Raw genomic sequence first — 22,814 nt, 5'->3', positions numbered from 1 at the left:
TCAATTATACCTATCAAACACTGAAAAATGTTTTACGTAAAACAAATTACAACTATCAAACATCGGATCAAACACACCCTAAGTTTAAAAAACAAATCATTGATGAAACAGAAAGCTGATTCAATATTTTGGCCAACCGATCTCATCCTATTTCGTGGAACTGATTGAGCATCCATGTAAATTATAGAGATATAAGCTTCCTAACAAAACAAATGTATGCAATTGAACTGGTTGAATTACTTGCGAAACAATCTATCGCAGCTTCTGAATCGACTTAATTAACTGAAAGTACCTTGACGCAGAATAATCCTTATTCGGCTTAATTAACTGAGAGTACCTTGAGTTTCTGCAACTAGATTGAATTTTCAGTAGCACTACGCCGTGAACTATTGGCCTCCGGCGAAACCTTTCGTTACGAGTAAATCCCGATGTTCTGCATGGAAATTTAACACTTTCACCGTGGAAGAAGCATATTAGACGAGCAGCTTCTGCCATATTTCAGGACCTCAACTTAACATACAACCTGATCACACAAAACAAATCAATAAGCTACATTTCTGATAAGTTCTGCAATTATTGCAGGAGAGATTCAAAGGAATAGATTCAGATTCTTAGAGTACAGATGTTAGAATCAAACAAAAACCTTATGATTAAACTTCAAAGTCCAACACTATGTTGTTTTGAGCAAATATAAAAAGCAATCACCTATTAGTATTTGTTCACAACGATCACGTTGAACTCTCTCTCTCTTACCTCCGTTACTTAAAAGTCAAAAGAAATGAACAAAAGAAGCAAAACATTCAAAAGAAATAAAACCCATTTCCCTACCAAACAGATTTAATGAATCATATCCATTTCCCAGCAAGAAAAGACTAAGCAACAAATATCCAAGTTTCCTAGTTCAGAGAACAAAATATATTGCATCGTTCAATCCAAAAAACTTACAACTATCACTTAGAAGGAGAAACAAATTAAAGAAAAGGTGATTTCTTTTGAATAGTAAGGGAGAACAGAACTGACCTTAACTAAATGGAGAGAAGGTTAAAAATGGTGGGTTCTTCTGCTTGTTTAAATGTTGGGCATGATTTATAAAGTAGAAGGGTGCAGGCAGGCAATGTTAGTGTAAATGAATTGTTGTGCATGACTACTGCTGTGCATGATGGTTGCACATACAGCTGATACGTGTGAAACTTAGCAGTTCGTGGACAAGTAAAATTAGGATAAGACAATGTGTGGAAACTAGACCTTTTACGTATCCAATCCCTTCTTGCTTTCTTTAACTGGGAATGTCAGATCATATAAAAGAAGAATAATTTAAACTGGGTTAGCCTTCTTTCAAACCTTAACCTCGCACCCAGACATAATAGTTAGGAGCTCACTCTATCGATAGTTATATAAAAAAATAATATTGATTTAATTAGGGTAAAAAACATCATTACCCACTGAACTTTACTCTCACTTTTATTTCGCTCATCGTACTTTCGATTTTTTTAATTTCCTTACTGAACTTTAAGATTGATTCTGTTTTGCTCACTCCAAATTATTTTATTATTATTTTCATATGATGTGCCATTTTTTATTATTATTTAATATAAAAATAATTTAAAATGTAAAATAAAAATTAGCGGTGGTCATTCACTATTCATCGGCGTTAGATGCCACCGTCGATAGTCGTAGATGGTGGTCATTTTGGACCCAAATTTCATGGGCCGTTTCGCCTCGATCCCCCGAGTCCGAATCCAACCTCCATTTTGTCGAAAATGTATTTTGAAGTCCATGAACTAGAGATCAAAAGTGAGGAAACCGAAATGTTTCCGTCGAGATTCATGAGTTTTGAGATATTTTCTTGTGAAATAACCACCATATTTAGACTCAGAGGGCCGAGACGAAGCGACCCATGAAATCTAGGACCAAACGATCATCATTTATGGTGGTTGATGGTGGCATCCAAAGCCAACGAACAGTGGACATTGTTTTTATTTTATATTTTAATAATAATAATAATAAATACCACATCATACAAAAATAATAATAAAATAGTTCAGAGTGAGAAAAATACGTACAATTCGAAAATTCAATGAAGAAATTAGAAAAATTGAAAGTACGGTGAGCAAAATATGAAAGAGAGCAAAATTCAGTGAGAAATTATGTAATTTGCCCTTTAATTTATCAAACTTATTCTTAATAAATGTGAGTATTAAATCGAGCTAGTAAATTTTTTAAATTAATCAAGTTAACAAGTCGTATTATATAATTTAAATTTCATTTAAATATTTTTGAATTAAAGTAAGTTAAATCATTCGAATTTTTGTTTAAATTTAATTGTTCGTATTAGCAAAAGAAATTCTTTCATAAACAATTAATTCGATAAATGATTTTGTAACAAATGGTAAATTTCCAGTAAAAAACTTAATAATAAATAATAAACTCATAATAAATATTGTATAACTTAATTCTCGTCATCAAACATTTATCCCCCACGCCAAAGTCACACAGAGAGAAGTTAAATCTGTCAAAAACATGGTTTAGTTTACCTAGTTTTCCATCTCTAAAACAAATGAACATAGCAAGTGCAACAAGCTCATGAATTGCAGCATATACAAAATCCTTGACAAGGCTGAGGTTAAAGGAGTTGGGAGGGTCGGTTTCCATTGTGTAGTACTACAGTCTAACATCACCCGTCATTGCTGTTATCGCCGTCGTTCTCCGAGCTCAAATCTCCTTGATTTATCATATTCATTATAGCCTTTGTGGCTTGACCGACAGCATGAGAAGTTTTTCTGGCAGCCCCTGCAACAACAGGCTGTAAAGAGATGACAGGCAAACTAGCCCGTTCTTGTATGATCGCTGGATAAAAGAAATCGGTATCAAGCCTTCGATTTCAGGGTTGCAGGATAAAGGGGGAGGGGAGGTTCAAGAGCAACTTTTGGACTTACATATTGTCTGCTGGCGAGCAAGTGACCCGATCTGCCGAATTCCAGCTCTAGCGGCCTGCACAGCTTTAGCCGATTTGTTGACACCATCTGCAATCTCTTGGCTATGTGCCAAAGTAGCAAATTGAAGCATTATACACAAGACCATAAAAGCTATGCGAACATGAAAAAGAAATGAGAACCTTTCATCCTAGATGGGAGAAAGATTCCCAATATGATTCAGAATGTCGCGGTCGATTTTAAAAATTATGTCTCAGTTCCAAGAAAATCAGAATTCGATTGTCACCTTAAATCACTTAGTTCGAGTGTAAGATCACTGATCTCCATGCCTGAGAGCCTGATCGCAGCCATGGTGCCGAGAAGCTCCTCTCGCGCTGTATCTGCTAGCTTGGAAAGAGAAACCGCGGCTCTTCCCAGTGCCTGCAAAACCAGCAAAACCAGCAAAACAAAAAGAAATAAACATATAAATTGCAGACCACACTTAATCACATCACAATCTGGTTGAACAAGCTTGAATTGTCCTGTGAATCTTGACAGTTCGACTCACGAGGGACAGATACAATGTGCGAAAACTTACAACGAGAGTTGGAACAGCTGCAATGACCATACTTGTAAACGCCACAGATGCCTGCATGCACACAAGTGATTGCTAAACAGAAAATCTTAACATCAAACATATTGCTTGATACTTGGTACCATTCAAGACAATATAATGAACAAATCAATATGGAAAATTTCAACACCAAACACTTAAATTCTTCCTGATATGCATCAACAAAATCTATTTAGTTCGCAATCATTAGCCCCAAAAATATGCTAAGCAAGCTAGAAACACCACTACAAAGAAGATGCTAAACATGTACTAAACCCATAGCCACAATCAATCATATAAAGCAAGCATTTTTCTCAAACATTCTTAAATATCTAAGAAAAAGCAATTCCACAGAAAACAGAAAATATTTGCAATAAAAAGCTCCTAAAAAGGAAATCCAGAAAGAAAAACTACCCAAAGCACACAGTAACCTCAAAAACCATACCGTACAAGCAATAAAGGCCAACAGATAGAAGGCCTGATCACTCAAGCTCGTCTTTTGAGTTGAAATGAAAGTTGGGAGAATTGGGTTCCCAACTCCCACATTGTAATTTTCATTAGATTCTTCTCCAAGATTGATTTTTGATGTCTGGGGGAATCCATAGGCCTTGAAAGATTTAATCTTCAAAGTTGAATTGGTAGAACGATTGGACGAGCAAAGTAGGATGAAGCAAGGAAAGGGTTTTACAGAAACGGGTGATTTCAACCAGAAAAATTGGTTTTTTGACTTCTAAGGGAATGAAATGAAGGGAACTGAAGTGTTCGCTTTGGGGTTTGCGTTTAAAAAGAGACCGAATTTCATTTGAGTAAAATCTGGGAGATGAGGGTTTGAGTCAAAGAAATGAATGCTTTTGGAAGTGAAAACTTCGAGGAAACAAATGGTGTCTTTGTATCTTAAACAACGGTCCAGACGGTGGCCAAGTTCGGACATTTAAACTGAACTGGTTCGAGTACTATTCTATTTTAAGTTCGGCTTTGACAAATTAGTCCAAACCCAATGGGCTGCATAGTTTACTTATCAAAGCAAAGTTGAGAAATTTTAAATTGATTTTGAATGATATAATGATGGATATATCTTAAATTTACACAAACTTTGATCGAAAATGAAAGTGAAACAATATATGGAGTAACTGCAACCAAGGAAGAAAGCAAAACCAGACTATTACTTTCCACAATACATCAAAACAGCATATACATGCACACTGTGGCATATCACTAGTTGATGCTTGCCATGATCAAACTATTACTATCGTTTTACAACAAAATCCGGAAACAACACAGCTAAGAGAAAGTGAGCATTTTAAGTGAAGAGAGGAAGATCATCATCATGATTCTTTTAGGTTAGAAAAGGTTCACAGCTCATGAAGTGTTGCCATATCAAACTTAAGTTGTCTTTAAGTTTGCCCAAGATCACTTCTTCTTCAACATCCTGCTCCTGAAAACAAAATTGAAAGTAATGTTACATAATCACATCTGTCTTCAAGCAATATGTCTGTAGGTTGCATGATAAAATTCGGGGTCGTTTAAAGAAATGGGGAAAACGGAAAGCAGTGCTGCTTACCGTCAGTCCTGAAAGGATTCCTTTCAACTTCAAGTAAACTTCCTCTGATGCTTCCCCGTATGTAGTTTTGAAATCAAAACGGTCGGCATGTCGTACCTTGAGTCTTATGGATGAGTTTTCATAAGCTCTAGTCATTGTGTGCCAAACACCAACGACATTGTATCTATTCCCACTTGATGCTTTTCCGACGGGCCATCTTAACCCACCTTTCACTTCTGGGTCTAGGACTGCTGAATCAATCAGATTTTGAATGCTTTGCATCTCATCTTCCTGAAGAGTAAACGAAATAAGTGAGCTGATAAAACTAATGTCCTTAGAGACTAGAAGAATCCAAACTAACTTACAGTCATAGAAGTTAAGATTCTCTTGTGGGTCATCAACAACCTCAAATCGAGATTCATATCCAGGCATGATATGTCTATAACCATGTCACGTACCGGATTTAGTTCTACCTACATACCAAAAAAAATCTGTTTCATGGTATGCCTCCACAAATGGCAATATGTTGATGCATTCCATAATTTCAGATAAAAATCGAGACTGAAAAAGGAGAGTCAACATTTGGTGCATATCTTGGCCTATGGTAGTGGAAGACTTGCCTTGTAAAGCTGGAGTTTTTTATCATCGTTTAATCTACATTTGCACGAAATGGTTGAAGCTGGCTGTGTGCTATCAGACAACTACACATAAACATGTTAAATCATTCAATAGCTAACATAATCAATTATATTGCAATAAAAAGTATAATTAAGTGGGAAAATATACCCTCAAGTAGTATATATCTTTCGTATCTGCAAAATCAACTCTAATATTTGAGGCAACTTCAGCTATAATGTTTTCCGAGTATGAAGAAGGAACATTTGAGTAAAACAATTTTCTCAAATTCCTCAACACCGTCTCACTAATGCAATCTTTACTGACACTTTCCAGGTTGACAGAAGGGCTCCTGCACCACATATATATATATAAACATGTTTTAGATATTATAGTAGGTAACAAAATACTAAAACAGAGTTGTTTTAACCTCCTTCAAGGACAAATGGCTACTTAAAACACTCAATAATGTACTATATTTTAGCAGACATGACACTAGCAGCCATTAAAACTCAACTATATCTCTTGATGAAGCAATAACAAAGTGATCAATGCTTACCCTTGAAAAAGTATTTTGCCAACCCTAGCCACCATTGACAGCTTTACATCTTTCGAATCTTCGCATTCTGTTTCAGCCCTCACCTTTTCAAAGGAAGATAACAGGTCTGGCAGCACATTTTTTGCAATAGACAACCACGGGATCCCTTTTGATTCATCTACAAAAATTGGGGACAAAAAAATTGATGTAGTTTAAGAACATTTTTCCACAATATAAGAAATAGCTTTACTCATATTTTAGGCAATGGTGTACCACCAACCTTTATCTGAATTATTTTTCACCAAGATTAGAGGTTTCTCGCCCGTTCTTCTCTCGATAGATTCAACTGAAGCTGGTTTCAGATGAGCAGCAAGAGTGTCATTGTTTTCATCATCCAAACCAACAGCAAACCATCTGGAGATTGCATAGTTCGAATATACAATCTTTCCACTCCTATCAGCATTAGACTTTGAAGCCCTTAACTGTACATTCCTATTAAATCTGGGAGCAAGCGACTCTGGAGTCGGAGTCGACCTATCCGAATCCTTCGAATGTCGCTTGTGTGGAGGGATGTAAGCCATGTATGATGCTCGATTCCAACACCTACAGGAAACAACCATTCCTAAGGAATTTCATAGCAATGATAATATACTTATAAAACCTTAGACAACATGGGAAACAATGTCCAGTTTTAACCAAAACACAAATAATCCAACAAAATCTAATAAGAGAAATCTTAACTAAGATAAATAGATTATGTCAAAATGACAACATTAAACATGATGGAACATGATAAATACCTTAGTGAGACACAAAACTCAATTTTTTTAGCAGCAAAATATGAAATTTTCGGGGAAAAAAGACAGTATACCCATAAATAACTAAAAAATAATAATAATCTTCATTCTTTCTTTAAGCACCCATAATTTTATAATTCAGAAAGCTAACAAATAGGTTTCGCAAGGAAAAAGAGAGACATTTACCAGAGAATTCAACAGCTTTTGACTATTGGGTTAACGCCAAATAAGGGAAACAAAAAGAAAGGATTTTGATTCTTGAAGATCAAAGAGTGATGGTTTGGGGTTTGTATCTGGTTGAAACAGAACAGATGATTGGTGTATCTATACTTACTTCCAACTACTTAAATTGCAAGAAGTTCCTCTGAAATATGGAAAAGTAAATACGAAGTGCTTTCCTCATAAGTTATTGCTTTTTTATTTTTGGAAAAAGTACAGCATTAGTTCTTAAGTTATTCCCTTCATATCATTTTGATCACTAATTTTTCTAAAATCTCAAAATTTTATTTTAATGTTCCCAAAATATACATAAAAATATATAATATTTATAAAAAGTGCTTTTCTCGGGGTTAAATGACATATTTCTCTTACATAAGACAAGATATGCTGATGTCATAGTATCTTTCAACACAAATATAAGATTTTATGTTAAAGAAACGTATTTATAAAAAATTTAAGGTATAATAAACTTATAAAAATTTAGAATAATGAAAATATATTTTTAATTAAAAATATAAAAAATCTGAAATATATAAATATTTTTAAGAAAGCAATTACCAAGTAAAATATAAAGTATATTAATTCTCAAGGAAGCATCCTTGTTGACGAAGCACTTATCTAGAAGAGAATGAAAATGCATGCAGAGGAGGAAGACTAAGGGACTCATGCTGAGTGAAGAAGGTGCTGTGGGGACTCGGGGGAGAGAACACATAGCATAATACACAAAAATTAGGGTAAATTAAAATATCATGTCACATATTATTAATATCAAATATCATAAAACGTGTCACCACCAGATTGGAGGATTTAATTTATTTTAATATAATATATTTAGTTGCAACCAATAAGATGAAAATAAAATTAAGAGTGGTAAAGGGGCACAAGGGATTTGAACCAATAATCATTGGGGGAGAAGAGTGAAATCTAACTACTAGGCCAAGTTCATTTTTTAGTATAATCTTAAATATACATTTTATTATTTTTTTAATTTATTGAATATATATTTTTTGGTTTAAAGTAGGCCAAGATTATTATTTGAAGTAAGGATATATATTTAAATATTTTAATTCTTAACTATAAAAATATATATTTATTATTATGTTCTTAATTTATCGAATATATGTGTGTGTTTAAGTTTATTATTTAAGTTAAGAATATATATTTAAAATATCTAAATTCTTAATTATAAAAATATATATTTTATTATTTTTTTCTTAATGTATATAATATATATATATTTGGTTTAAATTAGGCCAAACTTATTATTTAAGTTAAGAATATATATTTAAAATATATGTTTAAATTATTAACTATAAAAATATATATTTTATTATTTTTTTTCTTAATTTATTGAAAATATATTTTAAAATTTTATAAGAATAAAATTTAAATATTTAAGTTAAGATAAAAAATATTTTATGATTAAGAATTTAAGATCATATTATGAAACAAGATATATATACAATATGTAGTCTACTTTAAACAAAAAAATGAACTTGACCTAGTGGTTGGACTCCTCCCTTCTCCCCCAATGATTACTGGTTAAAATCCTTTGTGCTCCTTTACCACTCTTAATTTTCTTTACACGAGAGGGCCACACGTGTCACCCTCTAATTGGTAAAAAATAAATATATTAAATTAAAATAAATTAAAATCCTCTAATCAGGTGGTAACATGTGTCATGATATTTGATATTAGTGGCACGTGACATGGTCAGATTTGAATATTAAATTTATTTTAATTTATTAAATTTAGGATCAAATTGAGATAATATATAAGTAACAGTGACCAAATATGTAATTATACCAATTTTATTAATTGTCACATCAACACTTCCGTTAAATATTAACGGCAAGTGACCTAATTAAATGCATTTAAATAGTTGAGTGGCCTGATTGATAAGAATTAAAAAATGATGGTCAAAATAAAAATGTGATATATTTAGGTGGTCTGTGGTATAGTTTACCCTGAATATATTATTATTTTCATTAGCGCTTTTATACATGTTAGGCGTTTGGTATGTCACACATTATTACTCTTTGCTTTATATCTTTGTTGCAGATTAAGCGTATGATAAACTGTAATTAGTTTTTTGAGAAATAATTTACATAAAATGGATTACTTAAAAATTGTTTTACGTAAAATGAATTACATGAAAATTATTTTACGTAAAATGAATTACTAAATTTTTTTTGTAAAATAAATTACATTTTCTGAAAAATAATTTTTGGGAAATATTTTAGGATGTTTTGATGATTTTGTGAAAACCATTTTTACTAATTATTTTATACACTATAATTAATTTTATAGAAAATGATTTACACAAAATGTATAAAGTTTGGTTCGATTAATATTTTAAAAAATCGATTTGATTAACTATTTAAGAAAAAAATTTTAGTTAATTTGGTTGGTAATTCAATTCAATATGTGACCGAATTCACCGTTTGAACACTCTTAATTTTAGTTATTATTATTTTATTAATATAATACTAAATTATTAAACATTATATATTATTATAATATATCTGAGTGCAAATTTAAATAATATTAAAAATATATTATAATGATATTAAATATTTTTATTAAAATGAAACTAAAATATTAAATAAATAAAATAATATAATTTTTGAGTGCTTCTACACTTTAAAGTCAGGAAAATATTTTACGGAAAATCAAATGATAAAACATTTTACAGAAAATACAAAAGAACTAGGAAAATGAATTACATTAGAAAAATCAATTATACCTATCAAACACTGAAAAATGTTTTACGTAAAACAAATTACAACTATCAAACATCGGATCAAACACACCCTAAGTTTAAAAAACAAATCATTGATGAAACAGAAAGCTGATTCAATATTTTGGCCAACCGATCTCATCCTATTTCGTGGAACTGATTGAGCATCCATGTAAATTATAGAGATATAAGCTTCCTAACAAAACAAATGTATGCAATTGAAATGGTTGAATTACTTGCGAAACAATCTATCGCAGCTTCTGAATCGACTTAATTAACTGAAAGTACCTTGACGCAGAATAATCCTTATTCGGCTTAATTAACTGAGAGTACCTTGAGTTTCTGCAACTAGATTGAATTTTCAGTAGCACTACGCCGTGAACTATTGGCCTCCGGCGAAACCTTTCGTTACGAGTAAATCCCGATGTTCTGCATGGAAATTTAACACTTTCACCGTGGAAGAAGCATATTAGACGAGCAGCTTCTGCCATATTTCAGGACCTCAACTTAACATACAACCTGATCACACAAAACAAATCAATAAGCTACATTTATGATAAGTTCTGCAATTATTGCAGGAGAGATTCAAAGGAATAGATTCAGATTCTTAGAGTACAAATGTTAGAATCAAACAAAAACCTTATGATTAAACTTCAAAGTCCAACACTATGTTGTTTTGAGCAAATATAAAAAGCAATCACCTATTAGTATTTGTTCACAACGATCACGTTGAACTCTCTCTCTCTTACCTCCGTTACTTAAAAGTCAAAAGAAATGAACAAAAGAAGCAAAACATTCAAAAGAAATAAAACCCATTTCCCTACCAAACAGATTTAATGAATCATATCCATTTCCCAGCAAGAAAAGACTAAGCAACAAATATCCAAGTTTCCTAGTTCAGAGAACAAAATATATTGCGTCGTTCAATCCAAAAAACTTACAACTATCACTTAGAAGGAGAAACAAATTAAAGAAAAGGTGATTTCTTTTGAATAGTAAGGGAGAACAGAACTGACCTTAACTAAATGGAGAGAAGGTTAAAAATGGTGGGTTCTTCTGCTTGTTTAAATGTTGGGCATGATTTATAAAGTAGAAGGGTGCAGGCAGGCAATGTTAGTGTAAATGAATTGTTGTGCATGACTACTGCTGTGCATGATGGTTGCACATACAGCTGATACGTGTGAAACTTAGCAGTTCGTGGACAAGTAAAATTAGGATAAGACAATGTGTGGAAACTAGACCTTTTACGTATCCAATCCCTTCTTGCTTTCTTTAACTGGGAATGTCAGATCATATAAAAGAAGAATAATTTAAACTGGGTTAGCCTTCTTTCAAACCTTAACCTCGCACCCAGACATAATAGTTAGGAGCTCACTCTATCGATAGTTATATAAAAAAATAATATTGATTTAATTAGGGTAAAAAACATCATTACCCACTGAACTTTACTCTCACTTTTATTTTGCTCATCGTACTTTCGATTTTTTTAATTTCCTTACTGAACTTTAAGATTGATTCTGTTTTGCTCACTCCAAATTATTTTATTATTATTTTCATATGATGTGCCATTTTTTATTATTATTTAATATAAAAATAATTTAAAATGTAAAATAAAAATTAGCGGTGGTCATTCACTATTCATCGGCGTTAGATGCCACCGTCGATAGTCGTAGATGGTGGTCATTTTGGACCCAAATTTCATGGGCCGTTTCGCCTCGATCCCCCGAGTCTGAATCCAACCTCCATTTTGTCGAAAATGTATTTTGAAGTCCATGAACTAGAGATCAAAAGTGAGGAAACCGAAATGTTTCCGTCGAGATTCATGAGTTTTGAGATATTTTCTTGTGAAATAACCACCATATTTAGACTCAGAGGGCCGAGACGAAGCGACCCATGAAATCTAGGACCAAACGATCATCATTTATGGTGGTTGATGGTGGCATCCAAAGCCAACGAACAGTGGACATTGTTTTTATTTTATATTTTAATAATAATAATAATAAATACCACATCATACAAAAATAATAATAAAATAGTTCAGAGTGAGAAAAATACGTACAATTCGAAAATTCAATGAAGAAATTAGAAAAATTGAAAGTACGGTGAGCAAAATATGAAAGAGAGTAAAATTCAGTGAGAAATTATGTAATTTGCCCTTTAATTTATCAAACTTATTCTTAATAAATGTGAGTATTAAATCGAGCTAGTAAATTTTTTAAATTAATCAAGTTAACAAGTCTTATTATATAATTTAAATTTCATTTAAATATTTTTGAATTAAAGTAAGTTAAATCATTCGAATTTTTGTTTAAATTTAATTGTTCGTATTAGCAAAAGAAATTCTTTCATAAACAATTAATTCGATAAATGATTTTGTAACAAATGGTAAATTTCCAGTAAAAAACTTAATAATAAATAATAAACTCATAATAAATATTGTATAACTTAATTCTCGTCATCAAACATTTATCCCCCACGCCAAAGTCACACAGAGAGAAGTTAAATCTGTCAAAAACATGGTTTAGTTTACCTAGTTTTCCATCTCTAAAACAAATGAACATAGCAAGTGCAACAAGCTCATGAATTGCAGCATATACAAAATCCTTGACAAGGCTGAGGTTAAAGGAGTTGGGAGGGTCGGTTTCCATTGTGTAGTACTACAGTCTAACATCACCCGTCATTGCTGTTATCGCCGTCGTTCTCCGAGCTCAAATCTCCTTGATTTATCATATTCATTATAGCCTTTGTGGCTTGACCGACAGCATGAGAAGTTTTTCTGGCAGCCCCTGCAACAACAGGCTGTAAAGAGATGACAGGCAAACTAGCCCGTTTTTGTATGATCGCTGGATAAAAGAAATCGGTATCAAGCCTTCGATTTCAGGGTTGCAGGATAAAGGGGGAGGGGAGGTTCAAGAGTAACTTTTGGACTTACATATTGTCTGCTGGCGAGCAAGTGAACCGATCTGCCGAATTCCAGCTCTAGCGGCCTGCACAGCTTTAGCCGATTTGTTGACACCATCTGCAATCTCTTGGCTATGTGCCAAAGTAGCAAATTGAAGCATTATACACAAGACCATAAAAGTTATGCGAACATGAAAAAGAAATGAGAACCTTTCATCCTAGATGGGAGAAAGATTCCCAATATGATTCAGAATGTCGCGGTCGATTTTAAAAATTATGTCTCAGTTCCAAGAAAATCAGAATTCGATTGTCACCTTAAATCACTTAGTTCGAGTGTAAGATCACTGATCTCCATGCCTGAGAGCCTGAGAGCCTCCATGGTGCCGAGAAGCTCCTCTCGCGCTGTATCTGCTAGCTTGGAAAGAGAAACCGCGGCTCTTCCCAGTGCCTGCAAAACCAGCAAAACCAGCAAAACAAAAAGAAATAAACATATAAATTGCAGACCACACTTAATCACATCACAATCTGGTTGAACAAGCTTGAATTGTCCTGTGAATCTTGACAGTTCGACTCACGAGGGACAGATACAATGTGCGAAAACTTACAACGAGAGTTGGAACAGCTGCAATGACCATACTTGTAAACGCCACAGATGCCTGCATGCACACAAGTGATTGCTAAACAGAAAATCTTAACATCAAACATATTGCTTGATACTTGGTACCATTCAAGACAATATAATGAACAAATCAATATGGAAAATTTCAACACCAAACACTTAAATTCTTCCTGATATGCATCAACAAAATCTATTTAGTTCGCAATCATTAGCCCCAAAAATATGCTAAGCAAGCTAGAAACACCACTACAAAGAAGATGCTAAACATGTACTAAACCCATAGCCACAATCAATCATATAAAGCAATCATTTTTCTCAAACATTCTTAAATATCTAAGTAAAAGCAATTCCACAGAAAACAGAAAATATTTGCAATAAAAAGCTCCTAAAAAGGAAATCCAGAAAGAAAAACTACCCAAAGCACACAGTAACCTCAAAAACCATACCGTACAAGCAATAAAGGCCAACAGATAGAAGGCCTGATCACTCAAGCTCGTCTTTTGAGTTGAAATGAAAGTTGGGAGAATTGGGTTCCCAACTCCCACATTGTAATTTTCATTAGATTCTTCTCCAATATTGATCTTTGATGTCTGGGGGAATCCACTGGCCTTGAAAGATGTAATCTTCAAAGTTGAATTGGTAGAACGATTGGACGAGCAAAGTGGGATGAAGCAAGTAAAGGGTTTTACAGAAACGGGTGATTTCAACCAGAAAAATTGGTTTTTTGACTTCGAAGGGAACTGAAGTGTTCGCTTTGGGGTTTGCGTTTAAAAAGAGACCGAATTTCATTTGAGTGAAATCTGGGAGATGAGAGTTTGAGTCAAAGAAATGAATGCTTTTGGAAGTGAAAACTTCGAGGAAACAAATGGTGTCTTTGTATCTTAAACAACGGTCCAGACGGTGGCCAAGTTCGGACTTTTAAACTGAACTGGTTCGAGTACTATTCTATTTTAAGTATGGCTTTGACAAATTAGTCCAAACCCAATGGCTGCATAGTTTACTTATCAAAGCAAAATTGAGAAATTTTAAATTGATTTTGAATGATATAAAGATGGATATATCTTAAATTTACACAAACTTTGATCGAAAATGAAAGTGAAACAACATATGTAGTAACTGCAACCAAGGAAGAAAACAAAACCAGACTATTACTTTCCACAATACTTGAAAACAGCATATACACGCACACTGTGGCATATCACTAGTTGATGCTTGCCATGATCAAACTATTACTATCGTTTTACAACAAAATCCGGAAACAACACAGCTAAGAGAAAGTGAGCATTTTAAGTGAAAAGAGGAAGATCCTCATCATGATTCTTTTAGGTTAGAAAAGGTTCACAGCTCATGAAGTGTTGCCATATCAAACTTAAGTTGTCTTTAAGTTTGTCCAAGATCACTTCTTCAACATCCTGCTCCTGAAAACAAAATTGAAAGTAATGTTACATAATCATATCTGTCTTCGAGCAATATGTCTAAACGTTGCATGATAAAATTCGGGGTCGTTTAATGAAATGGGGAAATTGGAAAGCAGTGCTGCGTACCGTCAGTCCTGAAAGGATTCCTTTCAACTTCAAGTAAACTTCCTCTGATGCTTCCCCGTATGTAGTTTTGAAATCAAAACAGTCGGCATGTCGTACCTTGAGTCTTATGGATGAGTTTCATAAGCACTAGTCATTGTGTGCCAAACACCAACGACATTGTATCTATTCCCACTTGATGCTTTTCCGAAGGGCCATCTTAATCCACCTTTCACTTCTGGGTCTAGGACTGCTGAATCAATCAGATTTTGAATGCTTTGCATCTCATCTTCCTGAAGAGTAAACGAAATAAGTGAGCTGATAAAACTAGTGTCCTTAGAGACTAAAAGAATCCAAACTAACTTACAGTCATATAAGTTAAGATTCTCTTGTGGGTCATCAACAACCTCAAATCGAGATTCATATCCAGGCATGATATGTCTATAACCATGTCACGTACCGGATTTAGTTCTACCTACACACACACCAAAAAAAAAATATGTTTCATGGTATGCCTCAACAAATGGCAATATGTTGATGCATTCCATAATTTCAGATAAAAATCGAGACTGAAAAAGGTGTTGACGAAAACGGGTAAAGAAAACAAAAGAACACGAGAATTTTACGAGGTTCGGCAATGTGCTTACGTCCTCGGTGCCTAGGCGGCGCTAGAAGTTTTTATTCAATGATATTTTAGGTCTAGGTTACATCTCTATTTATAATAGAAAACCCTGGTACATAATTACAAAATTAACCCTGTACCGTACCGCGGGGACTGCGCCCCCGCACCCCCAACCCACATAATTCGTAACCCCACAACGAGACTTTCTTTGTAAGGACAGTTGATGTTCGCTTCGCTCACTCCGCTCCATCTCCTGTCCTCTTTACTGGTATATTTATGAGCCATACCTAACAAATCTCCACCTTGGCGAATATCCTGCCTCTTGAAAATTCAATGTGGGTTGGGTTACCTTGATTCTTTAACAACTCGAAACATTCAACAAGTCCAAGCAATGCTTGAACTTGTCTGTCGTAACTGGCTTAGTGAACATATCAGCGGCATTTTCATCAGTATGTACCTTCTGAAACAAAACCTCTCCAGATGCAACCAACTCTCTGATCTTGTGGAACCTTACATCAATATGTTTAGTTCTAGCACGATACACCTGATTCTTAGCCAAGTGAATAGCACTTTGATTATCACAAAGCAACTGAACTCCACCTTGTTGAACACCCAACTCCTTCACTAAACCAGTAAGCCATAAAGCTTCTTTTGCAGCTTCAGCCGCTGCCATGTACTCAGCTTCAGTTGTAGATAGAGCCACAATAGATTGAACAATAGACTTCCAACAAATAGGCCCTCCACCAAGAGTAAAGACATACCCTGTCGTAGATCTTCTATTATCCAAGTCACCTGCATAGTCTGAATCCACATATCCTACAACCAAAGGATTATCCCGCTGACTCCCAAAAACAATTCCATGTCCCACAGTACCCTTTAAGTACCGAAAGATCCACTTGACTGCTTCCCAATGTTGCTTACCAGGTTTAGACATGTACTTACAAACTTGACTAACAGCATGAGCTAAATCAGGACAGTACATACCATCGCATACATCAAGCAGCCAACAGCATTAGAATACGGAACCTTTGCCATATCTTCAGCTTCCTTATCTGTCTTGGGGCACTGTTCTGATGAGAGCTTAAAGTGATTCGCCAATGGAGTGCTAACTGGTTTTGCGCTGCTCATTGCAAACCTTTCTAGCATTTTCTCAACATAACCTCGTTGAGATAGCCGCAGTTTCCTTGAGTCTCTGTCCCTGCAAATTTCCATTCCAAGAATTTTCTTTGCAGCACCTAAATCTTTCATATCAAATTCCTGACTCAATAAAGTTTTCAAACCGATAACATCATCCATGTTCTTCGCAGCAATCAACATATCATCAACATACAGTAATAGAAAAATAAAAGAACCATCATCAAGGCTCTTAACATAGACACAACAATCATACTCACATCGGTTGTAGCCAATCTTGATCATATAGGAGTCAAACCGTTTATACCACTGTCTCGGAGACTGTTTTAACCCGTACAAAGATTTCTTCAATCTACAAACTAAATGCTCGTTTCCAGGTTGAGTGAAACCTTCAGGTTGCCGCATGTAGATCTGCTCCTCTAAATCACCATGCAAAAAAGCAGTTTTAACATCCATCTGCTCTAAATGCAAATCCCAACTAGCCACCAATGCAAGTACTGCTCGGATTGAAGTGTGCTGACCACAGGAGAAAAGATTTCATCATAATCAACTCCTTTCTGCTGTGAAAAACCCTTCGCTACCAAACGAGCCTTGAACTTCTCCCCCTCTTTTTCTGTTGCTGCTGGTTTCTTCTTATACACCCATTTGCAACCAATCGGCTTCTTACCCTCAGGAAGGGGAACTAACTCCCATGTGCGATTGTGATTCAAAGACTCCATCTCCTCAACCATGGCTGCCATCCACTTGTCGTTTTCCTGACTAGTAACGGCATCATGAAAAGTAACTGGATCATCACTGCTAACAGTAAGTGCAAAAGATACCAAGTCTTCAAAACCCAATCTGTTCGGAGGCTTTATATTCGTCCGTCTCACCCTGTCTCTGGCGAGACTATAATCCTGCAAATCATCCGTAGTGGAACCACCAGAAGTCGGTTGAGAAGTTTCTGGTTTCTCAACTGGAAACTGCTCGAAATCCACCACTGTCGTGTCTTGCTTCTGCTGCAACATGGATTGTTCATCAAAAACGACATCTCTACTAATCACAACTTTCTTCGCAACTGGATCCCAGAACTTGAATCCTTTGACACCTTTCTTGTAACCCAGAAAAATGCACTCTTCGATTTTGCATCAAGTTTGGATCTCTCATCAGCAGGTACATGCACATAAGCAGGACAACCAAAAATCCGTAAGTTATAAAACTAACATCATGACCAGTCCATATCTCTTCTGCAACTTTCCCAGCCAGCGATGCCCTTGGCGATGTTGATAAGGTAACACGCCATGTTAACAGCCTCAGCCAGAAGTGTTTGGGAAGCCCCGCATTCAACCGCAAACATCTGGCTCTTTCATTCAACGACCTGTTCATTCGTTCCGCAACACCATTCTGTTGTGGTGTCTTGCGCACTGTAAAATGCCTCTGAATCCCATGCTCCTTACAGAATTGTAGGAACTGTGAATCTGTGTACTCCGTACCATTGTCAGACCGCAAACACTTGATTTTTCGTCCTGTTTGGTTTTCTACCTCAGCTTTCCACAGCTTGAACTTCTCAAAAACTTCAGATTTCTGTTTCAAAAAATACACCAAACTTTCCGTGAAAAATCATCAATAAAAGTAACATAGTACCTAGATCCACCCAAAGACGATGTCGTGGAAGGCCCCCATACATCAGAATGCACATAATCAAGAATCCCTTGAGTTGTGTGCTTCGCAGTCTTGAAACGGACTTTAGTCTGTTTACCAAGAACACAATACTTGCAAAAGTCGAGCTTACAGCTTTTGACACCATGCAACAAGTTTCTCTTGTGTAATTCTGCCATACCACGTTCACTAAGATGAGCAAGGCGCATATGCCACAATTTTGTCGTATCATCACAGGACTCAACAGAGTGAACTCCACCTGCAACGGTACTCCCTAACAATCTGTAGATATTCCCTGCAGTCATCTTGCCTTTCATCACAGTCAATGCTCCTTTAACAATCCGAATGGTTTCCCTATCCTCGTCAGCCTTAGGGATAAAACCATTCTTGTGCAAAGTGCCCAAGGAAATCAAATTCTTCTTCAAGTCTGGGATATGTCGAACACCACTCAACGTCCGAACGGAGCCATCGTGCATCTTAATTCTGACATCACCAATACCAACAATATTGCAACATCGATCATCACCCAAATAAACCGAACCAGAATTAACCGGCCTGTATGTCGAAAACCATTCCCTATTTGGCGTGATATGATAAGAACATCCAGAATCAAGAATCCAAGCATCCGTCAATTGTGTCGTTGAAATAGAAAGCATATCACCCTCACTGCAATCAGAATTATCATCCTCGACCACGTTCACAGACTTGGATGAGCCATCACGCTTCTCATCAGTCTGCTTTTTCAACTTCGGACAGTCTCGCTTCATATGTCCCGCCTCCTTGCACTTGTAACAGTGAATCGTCTTCTTATCCCTGGATTTGGATCTGGAATTCCGCTTCCCGGACCCTGCCTTCTCTGGCTTCCGTCCACGATCTCGATTACCCTTGACATATAAGCTATCGGCTTGAGAGCTTTCCCCTGCATTCTGCTTTCGCTGGTTGTGAGCCAACAAGGCTGCAGTAATCTCCTCAACATTGATAGTCTCTTTCCCATATGTAAGAGTAGTCACCATGTGTTCGTAAGAGGGAGGCAACGAACACAACAGAATCATCGCTCTGTCTTCATCCTCAATTTTCACATCAAGCCGAGCCAGATCAGAAACGATTTGATTGAAGACATTCACGTGTTGCGCCAAATCGTGATCGTCCTGCATCTTCAGCCCATACAGCCGCTGCTTCAGATACAGTTTTGTCGTTAAGGATTTGGACATAAACTGACTTTCCAACTTCCTCCAAATTTCGTCTGGAGACGATAGATGCATGACGTGATACATGACCTCGTCCGCCAAGCATAATCGTATGGTTCCTGCCGCTCGCTGCTGCAATTCTTCCCAATCTTCCTCATCCATCGACGCCGGCTTTGTAGATCGCAAAGCCTTCAAGATCCCTTGCTGCGCCAATAGATCCTTCACCCTCGTTTGCCATAATCCGAAGTTACCCTGACCATCGAATTTCGCGACTTCGAATTTTGCTCCTAACATCTGATACCAATTGTTGACGAAAACGGGTAAAGAAAACAAAAGAACACGAGAATTTTACGAGGTTCGGCAATGTGCTTACGTCCTCGGTGCCTAGGCGGCGCTAGAAGTTTTTATTCAATGATATTTTAGGTCTAGGTTACATCTCTATTTATAATAGAAAACCCTGGTACATAATTACAAAATTAACCCTGTACCGTACCGCGGGGCTACGCCCCCGCACCCCAACCCACATAATTCGTAACCCCACAACGAGACTTTCTTTGTAAGGACAGTTGATGTTCGCTTCGCTCACTCCGCTCCATCTCCTGTCCTCTTTACTGGTATATTTATGAGCCATACCTAACAAAAGGAGAGTCAACATTTGGGTGCATATCTTGGCCTATGGTAGTGGAAGACTTGCCTTGTAAAGCTGGAGTTTTTTATCATCATTTAATCTACATTTGCACGAAATGGTTGAGGCTGGCTGTTTGCTATCAGACAACTACACATAAACAGATTAAAATCATTCAATAGCTAACATAATCAATCATATTGCAATAAAAAGTAAAATTAAGTGGGAAAATATACCCTCAAGTAGTATATATCTTTCGTATCTGCAAAATCAACTCTAATATTTGAGGCAACTTCAGCTATAATGTTTTCCGTGTATGAAGAAGGAACCTTTGCGCAAAAAATTTTCTCAAATTCGTCAACACCGTCTCACTAATGCAATCTTTACCGACACTTTCCAGGTTGACAGAACGGCTCCTGCAACACACACACACATATATATATATATATATAAACATGTTTTAGATATTATAGTAGGTAACAAAATACTAAAACAGCGTTGTTTTAACCTCCTTCAGGGACAAATGGCTACTTAAAACACTCAATAATGTACTATATTTTAGCAGACATGACACTAGCAGCCATTAAAACTCAACAATATCTCTTGATGAAGCAATAACAAAGTGATCAATGCTTACCCTTGGAAAAGTATTTTGCCAACCTTAGCCACCATTGACAGCTTTACATCTTTTGAAACTTCGCATTCTGTTTCAGCCCTCACCTTTTCAAAGGAAGATAACAGGTCTGGCAGCACATTTTTTGCAATAGACAACCACGGGATCCCTTTTGATTCATCTACAAAAATTGGGGACAAAATATTGATGTAGTTTAAGAACATTTTTCCAAAATATAAGAAATAGCTTTCCTCATATTTTAGGCAATGGTGTACCACCAACCTTTATCTGAATTATTTTTCACCAAGATTAGAGGTTTCTCGCCCGTTCTTCTCTCGATAATTCAACTGAAGCTGGTTTCAGATGAGCAGCAAGAGTGTCATGGTTTTCATCATCCAAACCAACAGCAAACCATCTGGAGATTGCATAGTTCGAATATACAAACTCTCCACTCCTATCAGCATTAGACTTTGAAGCCCTTAACTGTACATTCCTATTAAATCTGGGAGCAAGCGACTCTAGAGTCGGAGTCGACCTATCCGAATCCTTCGAATGTCGCTTGTGTGGAGGGATGTAAGCCATGTATGATGCTCAATTCCAACACCTACAGGAAACAACCATTCCTAAGGAATTTCATAGCAATGTTAATATACTTATAAAACCTTAGACAACGTGGGAAACAATGTCCAGTTTTCACCAAAACACAAATAATCCAACAAAATCCAATTAGAGAAATATTAACTAAGATACATAGATTATGTCAAAATGACAACATTAAACATGATGGAACATGATAGATACGTTAGTGAGACACAAAACTAACTTTTTTTAGCAGCAAAATATGAAATTTTCGGGGGAAAAGACAGTATACCCATAAATAACTAAAAAATAATAATAATCTTCAATCTTTCTTTAAGTACCCATAATTTTATAATTCAGAAAGCTAACAAATAGGTTTCGCAAGGAAAAAAGAGAGATATTTACCAGATAATTCAACAGCTTTTGATTATTTGGTTCACGCCAAATAAGGGAAAGAAAAAGAAGGATTTTGATTCTTGAAGATCAAAGAGTGATGGTTTGGGGTTTGTATCTGGTTGAAACAGAACAGATGATTACGGCGTGATATGTTAAATAAGTGATTAATTAAAATTTAGATCGATTATATTATATCATTTAACCGAAAATATTATCAAATATAATAATATATTAGGTAGCGCTTATATAATGTAATAGGTAACGCTTATATTGATCTATTTTCTAACTAAACAGGTATATTTAAACCAGTAACATTGTAAATTTACCTATTACATTATAATTATCAGTTTTGATGTTTTTGAGACTAATACAATTTTAAATGTATCGACACTTTATGCGTACACCTCGTTGTACTTTCATTTTGGGAAAAAAATATCGACACATATTTAAAGAGTGTCGATACATAATGTAAACCTATTTGTTAATTAACCAGTATATTTTTACCGGTTAAAGTGTAAATTTATCTGTTTCTGGGTTTTTGGTCTTTGAGAAACTGATAACATGGTGTGTTTCCAATGTTATTCTTTTGTTACTGCAAAGTTTTTGTTCTTTACTTACTGGGTTTTGTTTAAAATATCCAACTTTTTGTATTAAAAAATGAAAATTCTGAAATAAAAATGACCACACAAGCACACTTTTTTACTACCGGTTTTGTTATTTCGAGACCGATTTTATCATATTTTTACCTGTTATATTGTTATAGATCGATACATTTTTATAAAGTATCGACACTTTATTGGCGCTATAACTTCTTCTCTTTTAAATTCCAAAAGTGTCGATACTTATAATAAAGTATCGACACTTTCAACATATCTGGTAGTTCTTTACCGGTTTTTCATATTTGTCATATTTTTATCTGCTATATTATTATGGATCGATACATTTTTATAAAGTATCGACACTTTATTAGCGCTATAACTTCTCTTTTAAATTCCAAAAATGTCGA

The 22,814-nt window shown here is 35.3% G+C and overlaps 3 protein-coding genes across 3 annotated transcripts in view; all 3 read right to left on the bottom strand.

Annotated features, from left to right (window-relative positions):
* Window positions 1–2,461: 2,461 nt before the first annotated feature.
* Window positions 2,462–4,456, bottom strand: LOC120154955. Its single transcript, XM_039166562.1, has 6 exons — window positions 4,391–4,456; window positions 3,971–4,255; window positions 3,511–3,561; window positions 3,220–3,353; window positions 2,937–3,037; window positions 2,462–2,847 (listed from the first exon to the last, which is right to left on the bottom strand). The coding sequence occupies exons 1-6, from the start codon at window positions 4,454–4,456 to the stop codon at window positions 2,675–2,677; spliced, it is 810 nt and encodes a 269-aa protein (XP_039022493.1). The 3' UTR covers window positions 2,462–2,674.
* Window positions 4,457–4,669: 213 nt separating this feature from the next.
* Window positions 4,670–7,358, bottom strand: LOC120154952. The gene is made up of 8 exons (XM_039166558.1): window positions 7,202–7,358; window positions 6,499–6,821; window positions 6,240–6,396; window positions 5,852–6,032; window positions 5,686–5,766; window positions 5,431–5,538; window positions 5,087–5,356; window positions 4,670–4,960 (listed from the first exon to the last, which is right to left on the bottom strand). The coding sequence occupies exons 2-8, from the start codon at window positions 6,797–6,799 to the stop codon at window positions 4,862–4,864; spliced, it is 1,197 nt and encodes a 398-aa protein (XP_039022489.1). The 5' UTR covers window positions 6,800–6,821; window positions 7,202–7,358; the 3' UTR covers window positions 4,670–4,861.
* A 5,073-nt stretch (window positions 7,359–12,431) lies between these two features.
* Window positions 12,432–22,814, bottom strand: part of LOC120154950 — a 30,297-nt gene continuing 19,914 nt past the window's right edge. Inside the window, exons 7-14 of the mRNA XM_039166557.1 lie at window positions 15,191–15,307; window positions 14,837–14,912; window positions 14,573–14,610; window positions 13,941–14,246; window positions 13,481–13,531; window positions 13,190–13,323; window positions 12,907–13,007; window positions 12,432–12,817 (exon numbers count right to left, since the gene is read on the bottom strand). Coding sequence (XP_039022488.1) covers window positions 12,645–12,817; window positions 12,907–13,007; window positions 13,190–13,323; window positions 13,481–13,531; window positions 13,941–14,246; window positions 14,573–14,610; window positions 14,837–14,912; window positions 15,191–15,307 — 996 coding nt within the window. The 3' untranslated portion in view covers window positions 12,432–12,644. The remainder of the gene's footprint in view (window positions 12,818–12,906; window positions 13,008–13,189; window positions 13,324–13,480; window positions 13,532–13,940; window positions 14,247–14,572; window positions 14,611–14,836; window positions 14,913–15,190; window positions 15,308–22,814) is intronic.

The sequence above is a fragment of the Hibiscus syriacus genome, unplaced genomic scaffold, assembly GCF_006381635.1.
Source record: "Hibiscus syriacus cultivar Baekdansim isolate YM2019G1 unplaced genomic scaffold, ASM638163v2 tig00111154_pilon, whole genome shotgun sequence".
Taxonomy (NCBI): domain Eukaryota; kingdom Viridiplantae; phylum Streptophyta; class Magnoliopsida; order Malvales; family Malvaceae; genus Hibiscus; species Hibiscus syriacus.
Note: the sequence above shows the minus strand (reverse complement) of the source record. Positions and strands in the feature narration are given on the sequence as shown.

Excerpts from the sequence above, each read along its gene's own strand:
- LOC120154952 (XM_039166558.1), bottom strand. The coding sequence starts at position 6,799 with ATGGCTTACATCCCTCCACACAAGCGACATTCGAAGGATTCGGATAGG. Across the intron at positions 6,033-6,239 it reads GGCAAAATACTTTTTCAAGG|GAGCCCTTCTGTCAACCTGG; the intron begins GTAAGCATTGAT and ends TATGTGGTGCAG. Across the intron at positions 5,357-5,430 it reads GAATCTTAACTTCTATGACT|GAAGATGAGATGCAAAGCAT; the intron begins GTAAGTTAGTTT and ends TTTACTCTTCAG.
- LOC120154955 (XM_039166562.1), bottom strand. The coding sequence starts at position 4,456 with ATGTCCGAACTTGGCCACCGTCTGGACCGTTGTTTAAGATACAAAGAC. Across the intron at positions 3,354-3,510 it reads CAGCTGTTCCAACTCTCGTT|GCACTGGGAAGAGCCGCGGT; the intron begins GTAAGTTTTCGC and ends CTGGTTTTGCAG. Across the intron at positions 3,038-3,219 it reads CTCGAACTAAGTGATTTAAG|CCAAGAGATTGCAGATGGTG; the intron begins GTGACAATCGAA and ends TTTGGCACATAG.